The sequence below is a fragment of the Atractosteus spatula genome, chromosome 4 (genome assembly GCF_055471065.1).
Source record: "Atractosteus spatula isolate fAtrSpa1 chromosome 4, fAtrSpa1.hap1, whole genome shotgun sequence".
NCBI lineage: Eukaryota > Metazoa > Chordata > Actinopteri > Semionotiformes > Lepisosteidae > Atractosteus > Atractosteus spatula.
Window position 1 is genome coordinate 65380549 of NC_142709.1, and position 27354 is coordinate 65407902.

General features: G+C 38.0%; 1 protein-coding gene across 1 annotated transcript in view; it reads left to right on the plus strand.

Moving 5' to 3' along the window:
• dis3l2 (DIS3 like 3'-5' exoribonuclease 2) overlaps positions 1-27354 on the plus strand; it is a 126935-nt gene that overhangs the window by 61008 nt on the left and 38573 nt on the right. Inside the window, exons 12-13 of the mRNA XM_088912905.1 lie at positions 2591-2698; positions 9150-9383. Of these exons, the coding sequence (XP_088769031.1) occupies positions 2591-2698; positions 9150-9383 (342 nt within the window). The remainder of the gene's footprint in view (positions 1-2590; positions 2699-9149; positions 9384-27354) is intronic.

Consider the following 27354-nt stretch of genomic DNA (forward strand, 5'->3'; position numbering starts at 1 on the left):
ACTTACAATTCCACTATACTGATTTGTTTTCTTTTTTGAGTTTATAAGCTATGTACTCTAATTGTTTTTCTTTTTTGCCTCGGTGAAATTGAAGACCTAAGTTGAGTATTCACATTTTGCATTATCTCCCGCAAGCACGGTTTTTAAAAAGCATGTTGAATGTGAATTTGATGATTGAGTGAACCCGGTAGCTATCGGAGATGCATTGAAAATGTGGCTGCTAATTATTTGATAAGCCATTGACAAAAAAAGCATTAAATATTTCCTCCACTAACGGATGGATAAAACTGAGGATTTGACAGGTGACGTGGGATGGATGCTGCTTTTTAATTGCAACGCTGAAGCAGGACAGTAAATTATAGCGCTTCGTGACTCTGTCATCCCCATGGAGTTATTGAGACGTTTGGATCCGTGACTGGATTTTAATGGGAGCCGTTGATGGTGACTGAAAAGAGCTGTTACAGCTAACAAGCCTGTTAAGTGTTTGTGACAGCAGCTGACAGTCTGCCTTTCTGTTCATCTTCTCCAAGACAGGCAAACTACAGAACGCGGTCCTTCGTGACAGGATGGTTCAGTTTGTTTTGTAAACGCACATCGCCGAGCCTGGTGCTGCAGACCATCTGTGGAGTGTCTGATGAACGTTTTACCTTCTTTACTAGCAAGCTGTCGATACCACTGATGATAAATTCATTCCAGGGCTTTTTACTTGTACCTGCGATATCATAGCTTCCATTATTGCAATTTTTTCAGACCTTATTTTTTATAGTTTTATTTTTGTGTAAACAAATATAAGGGAGACTTACGGTAAACTCTGAAATCATGTTGCCAGACCTATGAACTCATCCTCATAGACAGCATAATAGAACACATTTTCACATTATCTCATCCAGAGTACAAAGTCAAGTCTGATGTTTAATCAGATCTGAGGTGTTTCTAAAATGTGTTCTACAGGGAAAACCAAGAAGTGAGACTGCCCATGGGGTATTTTATCTCTGTTCTGTAGTAGTGGATTTTGAAATAGAATGCATCATACTTTCATTGTGAATTAAGAACTGTTGTCCTTTCACTTTAATGCCTTCCAGAACAGAAATTAACGAGGCTGCAGTAAGAAAAATTGAGGTCTTAATAAATAACATGAAATTAAAAAGGATTACATGGACAACCAACAAGGAGACCAGTATTCAGAACATGAAATACAGAACATGAGTACTAAATGAACAGGCACTCTGTTCCTCATCACCTCTTTCTGATGCTCAAATTAAGATTGCTAGGATTCTTGTGTTCCTTTCATGTAAAGGAATGAAGGTGAAAGTATCCAGATTCATTTACCTGTATTATGAACCAAATCTTGGTAAAGTAATATGTATAGTAGCTTAATAGATAATTTATTGATGAATTCTTAATATGTTATACTGCAATTTGTAATATCTGCATTGACAAAATTATCATAATTTAAGGCCTGAAAACAAGGGGCATGGTAGATAATGATTTTGAGTTTGTCTTCTAAGCAAGATATACTACCTTAGTACAGGAGACTAGTGACTAATTACCTTGAAATATATTTGCAATAAAGCAAGCGATAAGCAGTGTTACAGGCATGTGCAGTGCTCCCTCTCCTCCTACTTGCCTGCCAGCCCATTGTCATGTGTTTGTATCTTCATGGTAAAAACAGCTTTCTGTCAGCCCTTTGTGCTTCCTAAATGGCGGGTGATTGAATTCATCTGGAAAACGGAAGGTTATCGTTGGCCTTTGACACTTTTTCTTTTTATCTTCTGTTCTCATCACTAGCAGAAGCCAAAGTGTGAATCTGCTGAATAATGGAAAGAGGTTCAGATAGGGATTTTTGAAATAAAGAAAAGCTCAGCGAAAGGAATAATTACACTGCCACTGGGAAGCCATGATGGTGAAAGTAGTTCTACTTCAGTGTTCTTCAGTGCTTCCATCTGCATTGATCTTCAGTCAATGGAGCTATATGTATGTTTCTTACTGCTTTTACGCAGTCATGCCTTTGTTTGACTTTGATTTGTGTGGTGAAGGCAAGATTTTTTGCATATGGGTTGTGCATACCACTGGTGTTCTGTAGGTTTTACCTTTTTGCACCCAGTTGCATAACTGCACCCCACTGCTCCTTCAGCAGACACAACAGTTTCACGTAGTTCATCGCTCTTCAATTATTTCGTTCTCTGTTCGGGACTCTTAGTTTGTCATTGCCATATCCATGAAAATCACACTGTTCTTTCCTTACTATGGAGTCAGTTTATTGAATTTTATATGTTTAATGTTCAATGTTCAATTCGCCTTAATGGTATTTTTGCATCCAGTGGGGTTTTTCAATAAATGTATTGATCATATTCTTTGATCTGTAAGCAAACAAGCAACAATGGGAAGAGCCAGGTCTTTTAAATGACTTCTGTCATAGCTTTAGCTTTAGTATGATCTCAACTGAATTCAAATGTTAAACAAGATACTAGAATTGTGGAGTGCTCCCTAACTTTTTTCATTACACTCCAGTGCAATTTCTTGTCCCAATCTGTCCATTGCAGTAATTTTGCTGATTTTGTTTTCTGGGTTTGTTGTTTGCATTCTGCAGGTAATCCCTATGCTGCCTCGCCTGTTGTGTGAGGAGCTTTGCAGTCTCAATCCCATGACAGACAGGCTGACTTTCTCTGTCATCTGGACACTCACTCCTCATGGGAAGGTACAGTATGCACGATCGTATACTGATTTCACTTCTTCTGCTTGGCAAGCATGTGGACTATATATATAGGCAAAAATGATCTTTTGGATATATGTAGACCGAATTGATCAGTTTAAGGTAAAAAAAAGACACTTTCTACTTTTTGTTAATTTAGTCTTTAGCCAAACTGACAGAAAGCCACATAAACAATTATTCAGACGTTCTGTGGCTTGGCGAAAATCAGAAAATGTTCTGTGTGCCATACTGTTTTATTGGTTTTGTTTAGTTTTTTCATCGTTTTTTAGCTGCGGGATTGCTGTGGGATTCAAAAGAAAATATAAGCCGCATGTATTTTAAACCTCGCAGGCAGAAACAGCACTGTAATAAAACAGGGTGATTTCAGTGCACTTCATTCGCCTTGATGGTTAAGACACAGAGGTTCCATCAAGGAAATGTGTGATCAGACTTCACCGTGGCCCTGGTGCTGAGTGACACCAGCACTGCTTTACAAATTCAGTGTAGATGCTCTGTCCAGGAAAGCCTGTCACAGATTGAGATTGTGGGAAAGGAAGGAAAGGTTTTTTTCACTAAGAGAAGGAAACGGGGTCGCATTTCATTTTTACTGGCATCTTCTGTAAGATCAAATAGTACAAGGCTAATGAAATGTGTACAAAAGGTGTGTGCAAGATTCAGATTACAAGGAAATAATAAAGTGAAGCAATACTGAATTGTGAAAATCGTCAGTGTTTAATCTTTGTATTCCAGTCACTGCATTGTAAAAATCTAATATAGTATGACTAGGAGTGGCATGACTAAAAACACCCCCTTACATTTCAAATAGCATCTGCACTTGAAAGCTTCAAGTTATACAGGTGAGAATGGCAAAAATGCTTGTGGAATATGTTTACTGAGACAAAGTGAGTTATATGTAGACCTTTTTCTTGTACACTTTGATTAAGATTTAGATTGCATTCAGTATTTATATATTTTATGCGATGTGATTGCTTGACATCATATTTCACTAGTTTAAATAAAGTATAGTTCTTGGCTAATTTAGCTGTGTTCCAGCAGCCTTCAGGCTTGCAAACACCGAATGTAAAAAAAAAATGATCAATATGATTTGTATCCCCTCTACAAATGTACATGTACTAGAGTACCTTCTTAAATATTGCACACTGCTGCTTTCATAATGTATTTTTTCTTAGTAATGTTGTTTTATTTGGAAAGTTCTGTATGTTGCACAGCTTGCTGCTTGAATTGCCCCTTGGGGATGAATAAAGTATTTTGAATTTAATTTAATTCTCCTTTGCAGTTGTGCATATCGAGTTAAAACCATCTTTCCCATATTTTTCATGGGGTATGTGAGGAGGCTGAAACCCAAATGTCTTGTACCCTTTATTAGAGGAGACCCCACATTTGATCTTTATCCAAATCTTTATCTATAGTAGCTGTGAGAAATTTATAAGTAGATGTCTGAAACACAAAGTCGGTAGATTTTGGTCTGCTGTAGAATGGGAATGTGTTATGAGTACTATACAAAATATAAGAACAAAGTACTCAAATGAAGTAAAGAAGAAATCTTCTACATCTTCATATTAGGTTTTCTGATGTGTCCCTTTTAAATTATTGTATCAATTTCATTTAAAGTGTTTAACAAATCTCACAGTGGAAAAACTACATCAGCCTCTACAGGATAATTGTCTGAAGCAAATATCATTTTAAACCTCAACTAAGGGGGAATTTTATAATCAGTCTTTAGTTTTAACACGCCATTCTTACATTGATAAAAGTCTTTCCTTATGGCACCTGAGCTTATCACTCTTTGGACAGGTTCTGTGTTGTTTTTGTGGCCATTGGTTTAGGCTGCAGGTCATGACTTTTTCCAGACCTTCTCATGAGCCAGTGTGCGTCACCACCAGTCTTTGTTTTTTTTCAGCCATTACAATGACAGTCCTGGAAAACCAAGATTGTCTCTCAAGGTCACATGTAGACAATCAGAGATGCTGCAAAATTACCCCATTTTTTTCTGTGCTGTCGCTTTGCTCGTTATCTCCGTCTTATTCACTGTGATCAGCACTGTTATTTTTTTGCTAAAAAAGCCTAACCCCTTAACAGCTCTTCCTCCTTATTTTTGAATATTATTGCCCTGTATTGTATTTGCATTGCTTTCACTTGAAAATTGTATTCTAATTTTATTACAGTGCCTTTCAAAAGACCCTTGCACTGTTTTCACATTTTGTTGTTTTGTTTGCAAACATGACACTTTGAAATAGCGATTTATATTTGCTCATTACACATTCAAAGCAAAAAACAGATGCAAATAGGTAATATGAAAAATGGACTGAAAAGTCATGGTGAAGTTTTCAAACCCTTTGCTGTGGCGAACCTAAATTCCTTTGAGCGCACAAAGTTGCCTTAACAAGGTGCAGTAATTGTGTAACATGTTCCCATGATTTCAGAATAAAAAATGTACAACATGAATGTTCTTTAGTGAGTTGCAACCGTAGACTGAATAATGAAGACTAAGAAGCTTTTATAAGTCAGGGATTAAGTAATTGAAAAGTACCAATCAAGAGAAGAATACAAAAAATCTCACAGTCTCTGAATATTGTCACAGTCTACTCATTTTAGAAATTAAGGTGCATTGCACCACCCAGACACGGCCGAGACTGGGATGTCTCTCCTAACTGAGCAACCAGGAAAGGAGGAAACTGTGAATCTGTGAGGTCAATGACAACTTTGAAAGAGCGAGAGCATTCAATGTCTGAGAGAATGGGAGAAAATGTGACAGTCACAAAATATCCTGGTCACTCCACAAAGCTGGCCAATATGGGGTTTGCAACAAAGCGCCTGACTGATCCTGCAAAAGGTGTTATGGTCAGATGAGATTTAACTGGAACTGTTTGGTCTAAGAACATTTGGCATGCACCCAACACGGCCCCGTCATCACCATCACCATCAGCACAGTAAAGCATGGTAGTGGGAGCATCATGTTATGGAGATGATTTTTCTCAGCAGGGAGTGAATGGCGCAAAGGAAAACCTGTTTTAGTCTGCTAAAGACTTAAAACTAGGGTGAAAAGTCATCTTTCTGCAGGAAAAAGCTTTACTAGAGTTGAATAAGAAACTGAAAATCCTTGAGTGGCCCAGTCAAAGTCCTGTCATGAATCCTGTTAAGAATCAGTGACCCCCAACAACTTCCCAAGCCACTTCAGAGAGCCAGAAGAAATCTCCCAAGAAGAATGAGCAAAAATCAAACCAAGCCAGTGTACAAAGTTGGTAGGGAGTTGTGGCTGTAATTAGTGCCAAAGGTGCTTACACCAAATATTGAGCTTAAATCTGAACACTCATACAATTAATGTACTTTAGTTTTTCTCCTTAGTTTTTGCTGACATTTACTGCAACCTATTTATAACCTTAGAAGTCTTCTGTCTTAGTATTCAGATTTTGAATAAAGTATTAATAAAGGTGTCTGCTGTATTTGTGATTTCACTAAATGGGACACCGTAGGAAGGGGCTGCATTATGATCCATGAAAACTCATTGGTTTACAAGCAGCTTAAAATACAATCCCTTTTAATTGCATCTGCTTTAGTGTGGCATATTTGTCACAGAATGATACAGGAGTGTGCATCACGTATTGCAAAATAGACTGGTTGCACAAGTATTAAAACTCCCTTTTCGTGATTTAGTGTTTTAGAATAATTGCATAAGCCATTACCACAGTATAAAAATGTGAGCCAGGTCATTTCCTGCAGGTGAAAGGTTTGACTCCATGTGTCGTCTTCTATGTGGATTATATGTCCTACTTGCCTTACCTGCTTTGTTTTACCTACAGCCCGATGTCAGACGTAATGATGGTTGGTTGGCAGACGGATCTTGACCTTCAGTTTAACATTCTGTTTTAGCGGGTCTTCAGTTTTTTTTAATTCTGTGACCACACAGGTCTATCCATCAAATTAACAGTAATCTGACTGTCAAGGCTGGCTGTGGTCACCAGACAGTCTTTGTGTCACGTTCTTGCTTTCTGCTGCATGGCTGAGTTTGGATGTGTGCGGAAAGGATACACAAGTGTGGCTGTTCTTTGGCTGTCATCCTTACTGTTTCAGCTCTTAGCTCTATAACCATTTTTAGATCATTTATTTAGACTTTGCTTTTAAAGAACTGACTAATTGAACTACCCCTGGTATATATGATAAACTGGGTATTTGCAATAATGCGAGAATCTTGCAGATCATTCCTGATCTGTGGCAGAAGACCTTAGCTCTCTTAAATCCGAGCTGGATGCTGACAAGTATTTTAGCATGGGGGGAAAAAGAAAGCTGTGATCGGTAATCAAGAAATAACTGTGGACAGCTTTTGTTTTCCATACCTTCCAAGTCTTTACATTTTATCAAGCTTGAACTTTGTTTGATTTTTTTTAGTACTTTTTACAAACTGACAATGAACAAACTTCACAATTAAGTTTGTGTCGTCATCTCTTAAAAAAGTGCTCAGTTGAAATTTACTTATTATTAAGTACTTGGCTGTTTGATTGAAATAATATCTAGCACTTTGATTGTTTGAATGATACATTCAGTAGGGATTTGATTTGGCAGTGCTAATTGTGATCCAGTCCTTTATTAGTCTTCATTAAGTAATGCTTTCAATCCCAACTAAACTGAAAATTTTAAATATAAAGTGCTATTACAGTCCACTCCGATAGCTTGGTTGGATTGTTTCATGGATTTATTTTATTATCTCTTATCTCTTTTCATGTACAGTACTTATCTTTTTAATTTGTCCTATAAAAATGCCTTAATATTAAAGGTATTGTTTGCTTTCAAAACCTGCTAATACTGCTTAAATGTAGAAGAGAAAGTACTAGAATTTCCCATGATCAATGAGCTTTCACCCATCAGGTTGCATTAATGTGGAATAAATTAACCGATGACGTGTTAGATGTTGCTGCCAATATATGCAAAACTGTAGGTGTGCATAAAAGGATACATTACACACCACCCCTGTAAGCCAGATGCGCAAACACAAGAACAGTAATAGTATATGCTTTGTCTCTGAACTTTTCATGTCTATAAATCATTTCCTTGATCTTGTTTTTAAATATTAAGGAATAATAGACTAACACTGCCATTAACATCCTGTTCCTAAAATCCCTGGGAAAGTCTTGCTAGCTTATGGCTCCATTGGTTTTGTATTGCACTTAAACCTTTTTTAACCTTTTTAAAAGCAGATCAGTGCACTAGATGATATTGTCTCTTTTTGACTTGGTTTGCTGCGAAGTCATGTTGAGCTCGATGATAAAAAAATAGGATTTGACATGTTAGAAGAACATTGAAACTGTTTTTATTTTAATGTCCACTTTTGCATTAATTAAATCCATCCAATAACATAAGATATCACTTTATTAGCCATTTACAGTTTCTTGTATTAGGTATTTGTCTTTTCGCATACCCCAGCTAGCTCTCCATGAGACACACAGACAGGGAGAGAGAAACTTGGGGTCAGAGCGCAGGGTCAGCCATTTAAACGGCACCCCTTAAGAAGTTAGGGTTAAGGGCCTTGCTCAGGGGCTCAACGGAGTAGGATTTCTCTGCTGGCCGTGGCATTTGAACCTCAAATCAAAGTTTATTTATCAAATGCACAACAATACAGCGTGCAGCAGTAGTTGCAGGCAATGAAATATCTTTTCATTGTCTGCAACCTGCAACCTTCCAGCCACAGGTGCAGATCCTTAGTCACAGTGCCACCGCTCCGCATAGTTACCTTAATGGTAAGTTGATGAGAGTTGATCGGTGGCTGAAAAAACAATGAGCCTAAGGTCACCCAGGCAATTCTGTTCATCTGAAGGCAGCTGGGAACACAGAGCTCTTCCTGGACAAGTTGTGTCCTGTAGCTGGCCGTACCAAAGCGAGTTAATTTAGGATGAATTACTTCTCTTTTTAACTAAGATACATTTATTTCTGAGATGTTTTAAATCAAATTTCCCACATTAAGTGTGTGTAAATACCAGACTGCCTGTATGTATACATCTTTATTAGGGGAATATGAATATGAATTGAGACCTAATTAATATTGACATTGCCATAATTCACAGTGCCTGATGGTCCACAAAAGGTGCCATAACTCTGGAAGGTGTTCAGTGTAAACTAGAAGTAGCCCTGTGAATGTGTAAATAGTCTATGGTACATATGTACAGTATGCATATCAAGTGTGCAGTTGGTAAATTCTGGTAAATTAATACCAGCTGGAAATGGGTGTCATGGACACCTGGCACCAGTACACCATGTTGAGAAACGCATTATGTAATTATTAAAGGAAACTGCAGCCGTGGGCTGTCATGGTCAGCGGGAAATCCCAGTCACTTAGGCAGTCTCAGCCACAGTGCCGCTGCGATTCCCTGGCTGATTGCGTGAAACAGGCCATGTTTTGTTTTGGTCTGTCTTTTAATGTTTGCGTTCCCCCTTCCTCCGTCAGATCCTGAGCGAGTGGTGTGGGCGCACAGTCATCCGCTCCTGCGTGAAGCTGAGCTACGACCATGCCCAGAGCATGATTGACGCCCCGGAGAAGGTCTTCTCAGCCGAAGAGCTGCCCCCCTGCTCCCCAGAGCACGCCCTCTCCGAGGTCCACCGGGCCGTACTCCGCCTGCACGGCATCGCCAGACAGCTCCGCCTGCAGCGCTTTGAGGGCGGGGCCCTACGGCTGGACCAGGTGAGCACCCTGCTCGCATCGGCGACTCCAGCTCTGCAGAGCAAGAAGCAGCACACATTTCCACAATTCAACAAAGCAGAAGTTCCTCCTATGAGGGTACAAGGGGCAACAAGTCACATTATTTAGGGTTAAAAATATTATAGAGCTGATTCGAAAGAAAAAGCGAGAAAGATGGCTTTTTACCAGTAGCCATATCACCCTGCAACTCACAACTGGCAGCCCACTGAAGCTCAGCAGGTGTGAGCCTGGTCAGTACCTGGATGGGAGACCTCCTGGGAAAAAACTAAGGTTGCTGCTGCCAGTAGGGGGTGCTCACCCTGAGGTCCATATGAGTCCTAATGCACCAGTATAGTGATGGGGACACTATGCTGTAAAAAGGCGCCGTCCTTCGGATGAGACGTAAAACGGAGGTCCTGACTCTCTGTGGTCGTTAAAAATCCCCGGGCGTTTCTCAAAAAGAGTAGGGGTGTTACCCCGGTGTCCTGGCCAAATTCCCCATTGGCCCTTACCAATCATGGCCTCCTAATAATCCCCCTCTATGAATTAGCTTCATTACTCTGTTCTCCTCCCCACTGACAGCTGATGTGTGGTGAGCGTTCTGGCGCACTATGGCTGCCGTCGCATCATCCAGGTGGGGCTGCACATTGGTGGTGGTGGAGGGGAGTCCCCATTACCTGTAAAGAAAAGTGAGAAAAGTCCAGAAAAGTGCTATTTAAGCGTAAGCAATTAATAATAATACATTAAATACAGGCTTATAAATTAATCTGCATACAGTACATATCCAAAATAAAATCTCACCCATCTGAGTGAGTTTAACTATAACCATGGAAACTACTGCCATTGTTTCCGAGTGTTTCATTTTCATATGCACAAAAGGTGTTTTTGAACAAAATTTATTTTCCTTGACATCAAAGGAACTCAGATGTGTTTATTATTCGGTATCCTCTGCTGCATGCGTAGCTACAGACTCAGAGCTCACTTCCAGTCTTCTGCAAAGTGGCGGATGTAAATATGGAAAGTAAAACTTAATTGCTGTTTTAATAGAATTTTAAGTATCGTGTGTTGTAAAATGTTTTTAGCCTGTTCCTTTTAAAATTGTGCCTGTATCAAAGAAATGGAAAAATAGTGCTATGAGCTGCGGAGGGAATAAACAATGGAGAATTCTTATATTTTATAACAAAGAAAAAATAAATAATAGCAGAGAACTCAGTGCCATATGTTGTTGTGGAATACAGGACACAGCACGTGTTTCTTTTGTGACCTTTGTATGCCTCTCAGGCAGCCCCAGGAAGCTTTTAGAGTCTTAATATCACCAGCATGGCTTTCTGAAAGAGCTCTTTGGTTTCCATCTGTGGAACGCACAACATCCCAGTGGGAAAGCCATTTTTCGTAGTACTGCCTTCATGCCATCAAATGTTTAAAAGTTTTAAAATGCACATATCACTTGACCTTTTTGCATGGAAATTCTTTGATTTGTTATGCCATTTGGTTTTGGTTTGGCTTTCCACTTTTTGCCAGAAACATTTTTAATTAAAGTTTAAATGCTCAGACTGACCATTTGTATGGGTAAAAGGAGTTAAAAGTCAGCACAAATGTAAATATGTTGATTGCTTAAGTACTCAAGGGGTAAAGATTGTATAATGGCATGAGGGGAAGGGTAAAAAGATCAGACACCAACTATCCCTTTGATCATTGAGTATTGCAAGGTGTATCACACTATCCAGGCACTTCCTAGATTGGAAGCTTTTGGTTTAAATGCAAAGCATTACAACTGATCCAAACCCAACACAGTGTGTCACCCAACTGTCAAGCATGGTGGTAGCAGCATTATGTAATGGGGCTGCTTCTCATCTGCAGATGCTTTTCATCAGCAGGAACTGGGAGCTTGTTGCCATTGAGGGAAAAAGGGATGGCACAGAGTACAAGCAGACTGTAGAAGAAAATCTGCTTCAGTGTGCTGAAAAAAAGCAAAATGAGCCAGTAAAATCCCTTCAGCAGGAAAATAAAAACACAAGGTCAAAGCACCAGAATGACCAAGTCAAAATCCTGACTTGAATTCCATAGAAACTCTGTGGCCAGACTTGAAAATTGCTTTCTGTCGTCAATCCACAACCAACGAGACAGAGCTTGAGCAAGTGTGCAAAGAAAAACTGAACCATCACAATGCGTGGAGTTAGTAGAGATTCTTTTTCTCCCAAAAAGAAATTGCAGTTGAAAGTTGCTCACAAAGGAGCTTTTACCAAGTATTGACTGAGGCAATCAACATTTTACTTTTTGAGCTTTCTTTGTGGCTTTTGCTGACAACTTTATACACCTTCAAAACTTCAGCTTTCAAACTTCAAAAAACTTAAGAAATGTGTACGTCATTTGTAATTCAACAAAATGGAACATGAAGGGGGTGAATACTTTTGCGAGGCACTATCTATTTAACTTTCCTGAGCAAAATATCACTTGCACTTGTGACCTTCTTTCTCGCTTTATGCCTTAGTTTCATAGCCACTGTTCATTAGTAGATCCTTAATAGACACCCTTTCACAGAAATCATCTCAGGTAAAGAGCAGATTGGGTGAGTTAGTGATCAGTGCCTTAATTGATGGGGATATGGTATCAAGACGAGTGAGGTGGTGAACTAATCGGAGACAGTGCTGCTGTGTCTTGGGACTTGGAAGGTCAAGAGGCACTTCATTCAGCGGAGGAGACAATTCTGAAATGTCTTTGTTAATTAATTGTGACTGATAAGGGAAAGTGATGACCATGAATGATTGCAGTGGGTTTAATAACCTGTCAGAATTGTTCAGCACTTGAAGGCGTAATGGAAAATTCCTACACTGGATTTTCACAGGTGAAAGAGTTAAAATAAAAAACATTAGCTTAAATTAGGGGCTTACTAACCAATTATGCAAACTTTACAATGATTGTCCTGCCTCCCCCTCAACCACAGACACATACACCAGCCCCCTACACACTCCAGCTTTCTTATTTTTCAAAGTGCAATTGAATGGGAGCCCTCTATTGAAGTGCACCCATGCATGGTACTGTTGATAGCTTGGGTCTGTTTTATAAAATTTCTCCCTCAGCATTGCATAGCTGCCTGCAGCCAGTCTGTTTTAGAGAATCTTGATGTTTCATAGGCGTTTTGCTTTATTGTGGCTTATCTAGTCATGAGGGATATCTCTCTGGGAGCACTTTTAGCTAGCAAAGGTGATGCCGAATACATGCTTATTGCTTGATTTCTCTTTTTGTATGTATAAATGTGATGTTTATTTGAAAAATGTAAAAAAAATAGGTCATGATCCATGTGTTTTTATAATAAAATATTCTTGCTTTTAAAAGCAATTTTAGGTAACACCTGAGCCACAGAACACAGAATTAATAATAATTATAATAACGGATATCCTTACACTTATATGGCACTTTTCTGGACACTTCAATCAAAGCTCTTTACAGATAATGGGGACTCCTCTCCACCACCACCACCAATGTGTAGTCCCCACCTGGATGGTGCGACGGCAGTCACAGTGGGCCAGTACACTCACCACACACCAGCCATCGGTGGGGAGGAGATCGGAGTGATGAAGCCAGTTGATAGATTATTACGAGGCCATGATTGGCAAAGACCCAATGGGAAATTTGGCCAGAATGCTGGAGTAACACTCCTACTCTTTTCAAGAAATGCACTGGGACTTTTAATGACCACAGAGAGTCAGGACCTCGGTTTTATGTCTCATATGAAGGACGGTACTTTTTTTGCTCTCACCTGCAGCTTGCTCAAGACTGAGGTCTTGCTTGCTCTCCCTGGGGGAAGTATTCGGCATGCTCTTAAAGCCCTCCCACAGCTGACTCTCGTTAACACTCACTCTTCTTAGCTGTGGTTGCCAAGGTAATGTGTCATTCTCTATCAAGAGCTCTACCTCTGTGCAAGACACACCCCATGTGATACCACAATACCTTGTGACATTTTTATATGGTTCAAATAACAACACAGGATAAAGAGTAATGCCATGTTAACTAACTTCACTGATTTCATCAGCAGTGGGAATCTTTAGGAATTGGGAGCCTACTGTATGAGCACAACCCCTTCCTTGTCACGGTTTAGCTTAAATTTCTGTTGCATCATCTCATCTTAATATGAGACATCTTTAAAGGGCAGAAACCAGAATAGTATTATCTGATTTGCTCCACAAGTATGTTTGAGTGAAATTAAATGGAAGTCCCTGGTGGCAAATAATCTAAGGAGGAAGCAATATGTTACCATCATTGAACCCTGTGGAACCCCCAGGTAGTTAGTGACATCAGATTTACAGTGTATCCTAACCAAAGAAAGCAGATGTTAGTATTCCCCGGATAATTTTCCATGTGATTCAGTAGGATTGAGGATTCAATATTTTTGATTGAGGGACCAGAAGCTGAACTTCCAAGAACAGAATATTAAGTGACCCAGAATCGGAAGCAATCAGCATATCATTTAGTTCTCTCTCTCTCAACCAGAAAGGTTGAAAGAACTCATTAGAAGCAAGATGAGACTGTAATTGAGCTGCCATTTCCTTATGCCAAGTTTGCATGAAAAAAGTCAAATTGGAAATAGTACTTATTAATTGCTTGAGGGTCTAGACCATTTTTTAATACTGCATGTCTCTTACGTATGATGGAGAGATAAAAGCACATGTAATTTCAACAGTATTAATGTTTAGGAATAAGGACTCGAAAAGGAGGCAGAACTATAAAAGGTATAGTTACATATGGTTAGTGCTCGGTATAATAACTGAAGAGTTGTGGGTTCAGATCCTGGGTGGGGAACTGCTATTGTATCCTTGAGCAAGATACTTCTTTGACATTGCTTTTGTGAACTGTGCAGTTGTATGAATGGGATGAAGTTTAAATGACTTATAATTTTACTTAACATGTATACTGTACATTATTATTTGAACCAGTCATAATTATACAAGAAGCAAAGGATGGCTAAAATACAAGCCTATCTTCCAGTGCAGGCAGATTTAAAGATCTTTAAAGCATTTGTAAGAGACAGGGGCTCTCACATTTCTGTTGTGTAAATAACGTTTTTGTAACCTTCAAGCACAGACTGTGATTTCGACATTAAATGTGCTGGCAACAACTCATTGCAAATAACAGACAAATGAATGGCTTTGTAAAACCACCACTATCCAACAAAGTGTTCAGAAATCACAGTGCCCTTCTGAAGTTAAATGCTATTGCTAAGGTAGTTGAAAAGGCTTTTTATTCAGCCTTTGTATGACGTTGTCTTGAACAAGGCTCTCGTTAGTTAGAGAGCAATTAGCAAGCGCAGTTAACCTTTAAAAGGCCACAGATCTCGGATGAGATAGAATGAATGATGTTGACCTGAAGATATAAATCCGGTACATCGCTCAAAGCTTTCAGATAAGATCAATTGGGTAAAATCATCACAAGGACATGGCCTGAAACTGCTTCTTGTCCATTGATTAAAAAGTTGTGCTTAGGTAGTTGTTTAAACAGAAAGTTTAAAAGAAGGCTTTCTTAGACTTACCATGGGAAAAGCAAAATCTAGAGCCATCGAAAACGCAATCAGAAGAACTGACGTTTTAACATCAGAGTTGAAACGTACTGTATAAATATAATGCCATGAAAAGAAGTATAACATTGCAGGTTAAGAATTTTGAGCTCAGATCTGTTTCTTAAAAAAAGATTTCTGAATCATAAAAAGGTATTTCATATGCATAGTAAAAAAAACAACTTTACATTTGATTTGTATAAAAGCATTAGAGCAAGGCAGCACCCACACAAAAAAGATTATATGCAGCAAGGTACGTATTTTGGCTTTTGCCCATGCCTTTCTATTCACTTAGCTTTCTCTGATGGCTAAAGGCTGAGACGTCTTTTCATTAATCGCTTCCCCGCACCACTGATGTCACAGATACCCTGAAATTGACTTGCTGACGTTACAAAGTGCAAAATGTAACACCGAGAACCTTGCATGTCTGAGGCGATAACAGAAGTGAGGGGGCTGGGAAAGAGGCACTGTCCTCCGGGCTGTCAAACCAGTTGACATTGTTTGGACCTGTGGATGCAAAGGTTGAATGTAGGCTTTGAATCACAGTTTTGTTTCCTCAAGCAATGGATGTGAATATTGCAGCAACGTAATTGCAGAAAACAAAATAGCATTCCATTGCTTAATCAAGCATTCACCAAATATTTTAAGAAATTGTACAATAATTCTAGGCGGTACTGTAAGTGAAGATGAAAAACAGGAGGCAGATCTAAAAAAAATAAGAAGACCTTCATTATTGGTGGTGGTATTTTTGCAGGGCAAACCCTTTTCCCACACACAAAATTCAAATGCAGTGAAGTACTTAGAAAGGAAATGGTTAGATACTCATTCGTCTCGAATACTGTGTCGATAATTTCAGTCAGGAGGTTTTGCAGGGCGACTGTTGTGGTGTTTAAAAGCTCAGTGAATACTGGAGGAGCAGGAGGAGCCTGCAGTACTGCTCTAATGCTGTCCAAAATGTTCATCTAGAGCAGCTCGTTCTGCACTTTCCCAAATTCCCCCCTTTTAGTAATTCACTCTGGGAGAGAGCACTACATCTAGAATTGCAGCAGCAAAGAGTTAAGTTTCTAAATGTACAAAGTCTGTTGTAATATTTGATGAATATGGATCTCAGACATGGTACAATTCCAGACAGGTCACCTTTGTGCAAGACGCTGCTAGATTTGTCTGTGGCTTGGTCACTCTCAGGTTCTTTATCCTGGCTTTGGTGTAAAGTACATGTGTGGAAATCCTCCTGTTCACAGAGTAGCACATTTCCAGTGTGCTCTCAAAGACTGTACTCATTTCAGCCCACTTGTGGAAACAGTTTTCACTTTTTTGTCTTACAAATGATCAAAAACTGCTTTTATATGGTCTTCTTGTTACGCCATGGACCTTAGGTTTGATGTCCCTGTTGTGTGAACATTGCATTAGAGCTTGGGGTGTCCCCAATTTTCCTTGAAATAGTGGGTGCTGATACAGTTGAGGGGTATACAGTATACTGCTGTTTGACGTAACACATAAGATTGCACACAAATCAAGACTCTTTTTAAAGTTCCTTTTTTTCCCTGTATTTTCCCCACCTTTGAATTTTCACATTAAGGTATTATTCTGTCCTTATTTTGTGTGTTTTTTACTTTGGTAAAATCAAGCATAGTGAGTTTGAGGTTAGGGCATTAACTAAGCAATTAAATAGTTAACCCCTTACCAGCATAACCTCTTGGGCGCTTTCAAAAATATGTTTCAAGAGCCAAACAGCTTGTCCGCTGGAGTGAATTGGGTACAACCATGTACAAAATTAATCACACAGTGTCGTACCATTGAATTGCAGGAGGTCTGAAGTTCATCTGGCACAAACTACAGTAAGCAGGTCAGACGTATAAACATCTTTGTGAAAGAAATTGGTTTATTACTGTAACAAGGCTGTTTACTGTGGTTTGCTTCTGTGACCCTAGAAGTCACTTAATATTATACTTTCATCCTCATTGCATTGCATGGTAAACACCTATTGGATTTCATAAAAATACAAGCCTATTTAATTCAACTTAATTATTATAGTAATCCAATGAGCGCTGCCCATGGAACCCATTTGACAGCTTCAGATCTGTGGGGCTGTGATTCTAATGCAGCACAGCCTTAGTTAAGATGCCTTTCAGGCTGAGACTTCACTTCCATCTGCCAGCGCACTGCACTTTCTACTTTTGCAAGCTTGGTCTTATGAAGCTAGACAATTAAATCCATTGCTTTTTGTGTTTTAGGTTAGCAATGGGTTTTCTTGGATTACAATCATTGTTTTTGAGAATGTTAGGGGCCGTGGTGAATCATATTTTTATTGAGCGTTGATTGCTGGAATGCCCTGTGAACACACAGGTTGTGTTGTGAGCAGGCTGCAGGAGATGTTGGATAAGGCACGTAGTTCTAAAATTGAAAGGCACTTATCTCTTCTGTAGTGTTAAATCAAGATTTCACTGTTATCGGTTAACTATAGAGTGTGTTTGTTTTCAAGCCAATTACTATGAAATCATTGCTGGATTCTGTCCACATCATAGCCTTGAAACACATGGGCTGTTGCTTTGGAAGTTCAGCCCCCACTGCGCATTAGCTTCTTCAGTTCCCAGGATCTTCCATGCCACTATAGGTGTGGACTAAAGTGCACTAAAGAAGTCTACTTCCATACATTGTCATGCATATTTTTTGACTCAAGTATTTATTTTTTCAGTTTTTCTGAAATATCAGCATCACCCACGTTGGGTTTGTGATCTCTAGCCAACAGTTGAATTTTTTATCACGTGTAGTACCAGACAAACATCAGAAGCACTCTATTTCAGTCTGTAGAAAGGTGAAAATGATTCATGAAAATTATTCCGACTTAGGATTTCCTTTTGTAATCCTCTGATCTGTCTGGAGCTTTTTTCTTTTGAGAAGTCAGCAGAAATTTCAAGCTTAACACAGACTGCCACTTTGTAACTCAAGCATAACTATCACAGACTTTTGTGCTAGTATACTTAGCTTTGCTGTGCACACACTATCACTTTGAACAAATTAGTGGTCGAAAGAACAAGGTCCTGTTCATCCTGTTTGGAGAAACACATCATGCATCGTTCTGCTTAAGAGTTCGCTCTTCATGTAGGTGGTTATCTAATTGGTAATTTGCCAATTCCGTTTTGCGAGTTTTTTTCTTTGATTACATTTTTGTATTCCACCAGATGCTAGTGTTTACAGGCACAATTGTACATTGATTGCCCCCTCAGAATTGCATTGTGTTCGTGCATTGACTGAATCAGATATGGATGGCTGTGTTGAAACAGTTCAAGTACAATACACAGAAACTGCATGTGCCATTTATTGTTTGGAATTAAGAAGAAATTATTGATTTTTATTCAAGGTAAATGAGTCCTAAAAATGGAGTAAAAATGAATCAATTAACCACATAACTGCTGTAGTTTATTTCTTGAATAAAAGTGACATTAGTGGGTGAACTTAATCTCTGAGCAGCGATTTTTAGTGTGAATCATCTCGTTAGTGTTAAAGATATCCAGTATATGCATAATGTTTGTCAAGCTGGGTCATGTGATGTTAAGCCAATTATGCCCTATTGTCTAATGCATAATGTTTTCTGGAAATTATTATTGGTGGTTGAGTTGGCATAAGATTTCACTTGTTTCTCATACAGCCTTTCCCTTCAGTGTTTAGGAGGAGATAATGTGGAGGATTCACAGATAAACTGATGTGAAAGCAATGAGTAGCACAGGAACTCAGAGGTCACTGGTTTACTCTGACATTGAAGCTCTGAGGGGTGTTAACAGTGTAATTACTAAGGTCATTAGGTTGTCTTTCACAGATTTCCAGTTTTTCTGGGAAGAAAAATAATCTCTCAGGATACTGAGGGTGTTGCTGAAATTAAAACCATGAAGGCACATTATTAAACTGAAGCAGGTTAGATCACCGTTATCAGTATGTACAATTTAATTGAGATTACGTTTTTTTTTCTAAAGATACACACTAGTATTGCTTTCAATGTCCTAATTATTGTTTCTTTCCTTCGATTTGGTTGGCTCTGTAAAAACGATATCGCATGGAAGTGTGCTATACTTGTATTCACTTCATAGCTACAGCATTGACGTTACAGGCGGATAGTGTGTTGAAAACAATGCATATCTAATTATCTTACTAGTTTAGTTGTGTATCAGATTATATTGAAATGCATACGAAGGTAACATACACCTTGTCCAATGTACTAGGTTGCCCATCCCTGGGTTTGGAGAGCTGCAATCCAATAGGCTTTATGGAGAACTTTTAATTTTATTAACTTTCATTTTGACCACTGAAGCAGGTGATCTCCCAATCTGAAAATACCAACACCCTGTAGTACCACAGGTGCACATTCCTGACTTAACTGAAATCAATATGCTAACTTGAACAAAACTCACGTGTTCCAAGTGTTTGGACTGCAGTTCTCCAGAAACAGGGCTGGACACTCCCTGGGGAGATGTTTTTCCTCACTGGCATGTGGTGTGTGCGCATGGAGATAACTGAGCTGTATCTGTGATTATTAACTCACCTACAGGATAGTTCACTACTTATTGCATTCCGTTTAAACCTACTGTATGTACCACCAGGATTACAGAAAATTTATATGCAGTAAGTAATATTTTCAGTATCTAAAAAATACTGAAATATAGTCATACAATATACAATCAACTTGGGTTCATAGATTTGAGTTTGTCAGTTAAGTAAAATAGCTTTACTAGCCTACGCACAATCCTGTGAGTTGTCATTAAAACAGAATCACAATGTAATACTTGGAGAAGTGTGTTTTAAAGGATGTCTTTTGGTTCTTGCTTTCTGTGCAGTCTCTTAACATGAAGATCTTTATTATCTGCCTATAAGGAGAAAAGCTGTAGCTCCTTTCAAAGATGAAAGACAGATGTGCGAAAAAACTTGGTTTTCAGAACGTTCTTTTTCTGAAGCGTTCCACTCATGTTCTAAAAATTGTGCAAAATTAGCATTTCCGTAAGTTTTCAATTGACACGTGTCAAAAATTATGTAAATGATGTAATACAGAATATTGTAGAAAACAAGACTCAAAGTTAATCATTAAATAAAATGAACACTTTAGTGTACATTTCAGTTTTCTCCTTTAAACATTTTTAGGTCTGACCTAGGGGCATTGCAGTGGTCTATGGTTCAATTTCTTGCTTTAGGGGTCTTTCTAGGTGGAGTCTGCATGTTCTCATGAAGTTTGCTTGGGTTTGTTTGGGGTGCTTCAGTTTCCATTACTTCTAGGTTTGATCGACCATTTTAAATTGCCCTTTGCTCACAATGCTGTGTCCTGATCTGTCATCCTGTGCGGGGGTGGGAGAGGAATCCTGTGTTCGACGTCCAGTTTGGTGCCTTGTGCTTTCAGGATACAGCCTGCCTTGCCAGTGGCCTTCACTGGGGTAAGAGTTTTTCTGATCAAGGATGGATATGATAGAAGATTAAAAAAGCAAGAATACCACTCTGTGCATTTTTAATGTTGTTTTTCTTTTGCTAATTTACTCCATTGCTTGGAGTCTTGTTGATGAAAGAGCATATTCTTTGATATGCTAATGTATATATCTTCCCACATTTTTACATCTGTTTGTTGTTATTGAGGTAACATGCCTTTTTATGTGAACTTGTCACATATTGTTGCTAATCCTATGCAGTATGGGGGGGCTTATAATATTCACAGGAACAGAAGTGCTTGGGTGTCAGTGTTGCTAACTGAATTGTAATTGTAGAGTGCATGAAGTAAACAATGTCCAAAACATTTTTGACTCTGCTAAACTGTTCAAGCTGATGTTTTCATTTTGGTTGAAAATCAAATATAAGAAAAGAAGTTCACCCTTCTGTTGGATGACAATTTTTTCTTACTTTATCACACTCTACATGAATTCAGACATAGTTTTTTTCACTTTTCTTTTTACTCAGTCTGTAAAATTGGCTTTCTAATATTTACAGCACCACTTTTATGGTTTGCCGTATTGTTCTTGAATCCAAACCTACTGTAGCTCTATCTTTTCCCTACGTATGCATGTGTGTATGTGCTTTCCAGATGAGTATAAGAATAATTGCTGTAGTTTGATATTTAAATGTAGCTAATTATTGACTCTAAGTGTGTTAATTTCAGATAACACCACAATATTAAGCTTGGATTTACATTCATTAATTTCATAACACCAAGATGCTTTGCTAAAATTTCGATACATTTTTTTCTTTGCAATCAGCTGTTACAATATTTCAGGGTAAACCCCCACTTTTCAGCAGAATTTAGCATAGGAATTCAATTCAAAGTGACTTTCCCAGTGTTATAGGCTACTTTACATATTTTTACCTAATATAATGTTGTTATTAACTATTAAAGTATAGGGTGTTAATGTGTCAGTTGATACAGTTGTGTTATTATCCGTTGGGATTGGTTAGTTGTGTTTGCGTTGAACTTACCTTTTGGTGGTAAACAAGTGCTTGGTTGCACAGGCCTAAACATCTGGAACCTGAACAAACCAATAAAACAAATTGACACTAAACTTTACACTAAAAGCGAGAGGATCGCTTATGTTATATTTCCTCAGACGCCTCTACTCAAGAGAAAAGGAGATTGAGTTCCTTTATTTGTCTGTAACCTTTCCTCTAGATCCAGAACTGGTTATTCTTCCATCTGTACTGTTTGATTAACGTTGGGAGTCTTTCATAAATATTATATTTTGTAAAATGTGTCTGTCAGGAGAAGTAATACATAGCTTTAGTTCCCTGACCGTTAACTGCCTATATAGACTGCTGTTAAAACATTTACCCAATGCTTAAATCTGGATTTGTGTATTTAATGTTTCACTCAGTCTTTGTTGTATTGTGCTAATGTGATTTTAAGTACAGATGACCAGATATGTCCTGACTAATTCTGTTGATGGGGGCAACAGGATCGAGTATTTAGTTTTGTCACCAAGACTGTTTTCAATGCCAGTACCTGACACACTGACTCCTAGATGAGCTAAATCTCTTAAGTGTTTCAAAAATATCCTGACCTTATATGTACATATACTGTATTTGTAAGTAGAACCAAACTTCATTAAGGAACTGATACTGTGATCACCTGGACAGAAGACAAAGCATGACTTAAACTTTTTTTTCCCAAAAGGGGAAATACAGGTCGATGCTTAGTTTGCCAGACTTTAAGCATCTGACAAGCAGCAACTAAATGTATTTTATGCATTAAGAGAGTGTATTATAGTCATCACACTAATAAGTTATGTGATTTTTAGTACTTAAAGTGCATGTATTACTGGAAGTTTAGTAGATGATTTAGTAAAATCAACACATAGATCCCTGAAAATGAAATTAGAAGAAACATTTAAAATGAATTTTCTGAAAACTTTGGCTGATCTCCAGATCACCCTTTGTAGTAGCAGAATATCTTAGGTAGTCTTAAATCTATAAAATCTGTGGAAAAAAGTGCACAAGATCTAAAATATATCAGTTACAAGTGTAGTCTGTAAATCATATGAGGAATACAATGTATTGACTCTGTTGCTTTTTAATTTTGAATTATTTTTATATGCTTTTGACGTTTTCTAAAAATTACCTTGCAGAAATGGGCAGCACAATTTTACTTTACTTCAAATTCTTACATTTGTCATTACCTTTCTAGAGAAAACTGTTTAAATTAGATTAGTGCATGTTTAAGACTTTCTCTTAATCATTTTGGATGACTTAGTTTTGCATTAAGATTTTTTTATAGAATACAGTTAGTAAAGCTACTGGGGTGCAGTACCGCAAATATTTAAAAGTAGTTATTAAAAAAGAGTAAAGAAATAAAATATCAGAACATGCAGAAATTTCCAAGATCAAATTGCACTGTGGATCAATGCTTTGTTATAATTGGCAGCTATAAAGGAACCTTCAGTTTACACCCCCAAAACCAATCCTATTCACAAAGAAGCTTTTCTTGACCAAGAAACCATAAAACTGTAAAATCACCTTCTTTATAAACAGTCTTATTTTCTGAAAGGGCTAATCACTAATATATAGAAGTCTCCTCTCATGTAGCAGTCAATTTACAGTGATAACAGATCCTCAAACTAATGAAGAATTTTGTCCTGTGGCATTTTGTGGTTCTTGCTTTTCATGCGTTATCTGTAGAACATTGTCAAATATTTCATGATACCTCGCCCTGATTTTCAACGTGATCCGATGGTAGGAGTTCTAAGCCTTTATTTTTAAGTGTGGCAAACCGTAACCGTAACAGTAGCTCTGCCAGCACTTCAAGGCTGTTTATTTTAATTTTATTTTCAGAATTTACATGGAGCACATGAGTCATTCCTCCTTTTTTTCTTTATGAACCCGAAGTAAATTTTAAGCTATTCAAATTTGTGTAATTCAGCAATTAATTAAGTAGGTCAGTGATCTGACTATTTTTGCAAGAACTGGAACTTAAGCAGGAATTTAAAAAGGTAAGATCAGATCACATTGCAGAACTTATACTGGGAGATACGTTTTTTTTTCCTGAGAACTGGTTCATGATCGTAATCATTGTTTGATTAATTGGTTTCATATATCAAAATGATTAATGTAGAAAATAAAAGTTAGTCATACCACACTCTTCCAGTAACATAGTGCTTATACTTTAACATTGTTTAAACATCAAAAACTTTATTTAGAAAGTGTGTTTTCATAAATGGAAATTTTAAATTTTGTTTTCAAGAGGACCTGAAATTCAGAATCTTTACTCCAGGACTAGTTTAGACCTGCTGTTTTGCAGTAAGAACACTGTACAGTGAAGTTATAATGCTTTCCTTAAATCAGTGGGTCCCGATCCTGGTCCATGTGAACTACACACCTGATGCTTTTCATTCCAACAAACCTTACTTAGATAATTGATGAATACTTCATCCAAGAAGTTGCTTCTAAAATTTTCAAGTTCAGGATTTCATTTCACTTAAAAAAATCCACTTTTAAAGCTTCAAGAGTTTGGAACAAACTGGGAACAAATAGTTCACATTAATCTTATTACTAAGTCAATGAAGGGTTCGCTTGCGTAACTGAGGGCTCAGCTGGAACACAAACCAACAGGTGTGTGGGACACCAGGACAGGATTGGGAACCACTGCCTGGAATCTTTCAGGATATTAAGTTTATGAGTCTCCTTGGGCACATTAAGCATTCCCTTTTGAAGAATGCACTTCACTGTTTTTTTCAAAGTTTAACACTACAATAAATACTTTATGGTGGAGTGAATAGATGTTGCTTTTTGAAGAATGTGATATTATATTTATATAAAACAAGAGCAAACAAAAATTTCTGATAGTGGCTATCCCAGAGTTTTCTACACACAGTGTGGTTTCAAAGCTCTGCACCAATTAACAAGACTTATGTATTCTAAAACCTTCTAATTTACTTTTTAGAAAAATAAATTTAGAAATAAAAGGTTTTCTTTTTCAGGCCGGCAGACTGTCTGATTTCAGCTTGTTTTGTTTTGTTTGGGAGGGGAGGCTTTAACAGTTTCACTGGGACAGCAAATAAAGCCAGAATGTCTAGTCCTTTTAAATCGAGGGGAAGAAAGAAGAAACTTTTAAATTAATGATCGATGAGGCTGCTTTCTATTACTTCAAAGAAAGGCACACAGCTCCAGAGAACCTCTGCTCTTTTTGATTTGGCTCTGGGTTCCTCAGTCACTTCAAGTGGCACGTGATCTGACCTAGACGTCAGACTGAGTTCTTCAGGAGTCCTCCCCTGCTGGTCCCCCAAAAAAGGCACAAACAATGCCACTTTCACTAAGTTAAGAGCAGCTTTGAATAGCCATTTTTGTCTTGTTTTCAATGGTTTTTGGCACCCAGTTTTATTGGTTGCGTCTCTCTGGTCGATGGGTTCCCAGTAACTCTTTAAAACCACGGACAACTGTGTGCTGGAAATAATGGAGTGGTGGCTTTTTGGATCGTGCTGTGAATGTTCATGGCTAATCATATCAGGGGTCACCCTCTCCATCTTTAGCTTTTAGTGTTGGCACTTGTTTTGTTCCCTGGCTGAGTGATGTAGTGCATTGCGATGTATTCATGCAACAGCTAATTTAATCACTCCGCTCAACACCCTTCACTGAGCTGCATTCCACAAGGTTTCGACTTCAGCAAAGAGTCTCGGCAAGTGGATCTCCTAATGCTAGGTGGCCTAGGTGTCAATCCCATCTGTCTTTTGCTTCACAGGAGCCGGGGAAAGAGATATTAAAATCATAAAAATGCAATTTCTGGTTTCCGCTTGATATTTGCCAGAAGGCATTTTTTTTCGTTCTACTTTTTATTTACTTTTCTATCATTGCATTGTGGTTAATAAAGGGGGCAAAGGTACACTCCTCACAGAGATAGCCCAGTCTTTCCTTGACCTTTTAGTGCCTTTTTTTCTCCCAATTCTTTGCCAGCTGCCATTCTCAAGAAACATTAAGTGCACATCTCCATTTTGCAGTGTTCTCAAGTCTGGTAGTTGTGTGCCATTTGGGGAAAAAATCATTTTTGGAGTAATTTAGGATATCTCATGTACAGTAAATCACCATGATACTTTCTGACCAGTTTCAGAATTCAGAAGTTGCCCTTTCAGTGGATAGTTGTTTCTGGAGTTGTGTGCATTCACTTTGAATAAGGAAGTTTGTCTAACTTCCTGGAAGCACTAGATATCTCAGGCTTAACCCAAATTGATTCCTGCTACTAAAGCCAAGCACAACTGCAATTACTTTCATGTTTGTTTCTATTGGTTTTTTGCTCAGTCCAAATAAAACTCATTCTTCCACACTTGAACTTTGCCTTGAGAGTTATGTGGACATTTTTGATTCCAGTTTCACCTTAATTGCAGATTCCCTCATGTGCTTGTGAGTGTTTGCACAAAAAGGTCATGCAGTGTTAGCCTGCTTTTTTTTGTTTTTCTTCAAACAATAATGATAACGACCTTACAAGATTTGACAAGTGTGGAATTATTTCCTGTTGGTAATAACACCCAACATGTTGTATAAAAAATGTTATTTTCCCCTTACAACGTTGTTTTAATCCAGACTTCATAGAGAGAAAGTGAAATATACAGTAGTTGATTTTAAAGTGCTTCCAAGAGGTAAGTGAGAGGAAAAAAATGTTACATCAGGGAATGCATTTCCTCTGTAGTGAAAGACATTAATTGTTGCTCACATGGTACTGGCTGTAATTAAGCCAGATGTACTGTTTGTGTGATTGTTGTGTATTGTGATAAAATAAAAGGTGTTATTCAGTGACATGTTTTAACATGAGAGGGGCTTGTTTCTTCTCACAAAAGGAAATAATGGCTGAAGGATTTCAAATCTCCTCTTACCTTGAAATTATTTGCATATTTGTAATCTCATGTTTCCCAAAAACACAATAACGTAAACACTAGACACTTCCAGTTTATACTTATATCCTTGATTTTTTTTAATTTTCTTTGGAAAAGAAATGCTTGTATGAATTTAATTCTAACAGCTGTTAATGGTTGTTTTCCCTGGCGTATCATTAGGAAAAACCTGTTTCGCACCACCTTTTACTGCTAAATCAATAGAATGGCTTTGTGGAGAAACGTGGAAAAAACAGAAGGTTTTGGCTATGGTTCCTGATTATTGTTGTGTATAGTGATATCTCTTTGTGAATAATAGCATGATCATCAGCTCATTTCCTTGAGAATGCTTACTCAGGCCTGAACTAATATACCTGTTGGTGCTTCACACGCATCACACAGGAAGAGGTAGAGTCCTTTTAACTTTATGCTTGATTTCTTCAACACTTATGTGGATTTAAGCACCTAAGAGCTACTGCAAAATAAATAGGTGACATGTTACTGTGTGACACAATGCCTGGAAGAAACCTGAGAGGTAGGCATTTAATAACCTTAAAAATCAAGTGGTCTCTTGTCTTTCCTTTCAAGCCTAACTTAGTATGAAAGTGTCTTTTCGATTCTACTGTCCTAGATCATAACATTTTACCTTGTTCCCCCACTTTTCCACCATACTAATGTCACATAAAAATACAATTTATTTCCCTTTGCCATTTCTGATTTCTTTAATACCGTTGACATGCTGTAGCATTCTGCTGGACAGGATTATCTTACGATACTGGTAGCAAAATATTTAACCATGGTTTGTTTTTTTTTAAACTATATATACCCTTTAACCAACTGTACATTCTCCCAGTGATGTGTTGTCTTATACAGTCTACAGATATATGTATTGCTATATAGTCTACAGATGTACAGTATATTATACAGATTGAATGCAACATCTCTCCATACTTACCAATTTAGCTGTTCAAGCACCATTATGTAGCTTATATGAGGTTGTTTATATAATTCCTAGCAAAGAGTTGTCTAAGGTGGATTAGAATTGCCCCGACAGCCTCAGGGTAGAATGTGGGACTGAGTAGAGAGCTATCCAGTAAGCTCAGTGCGT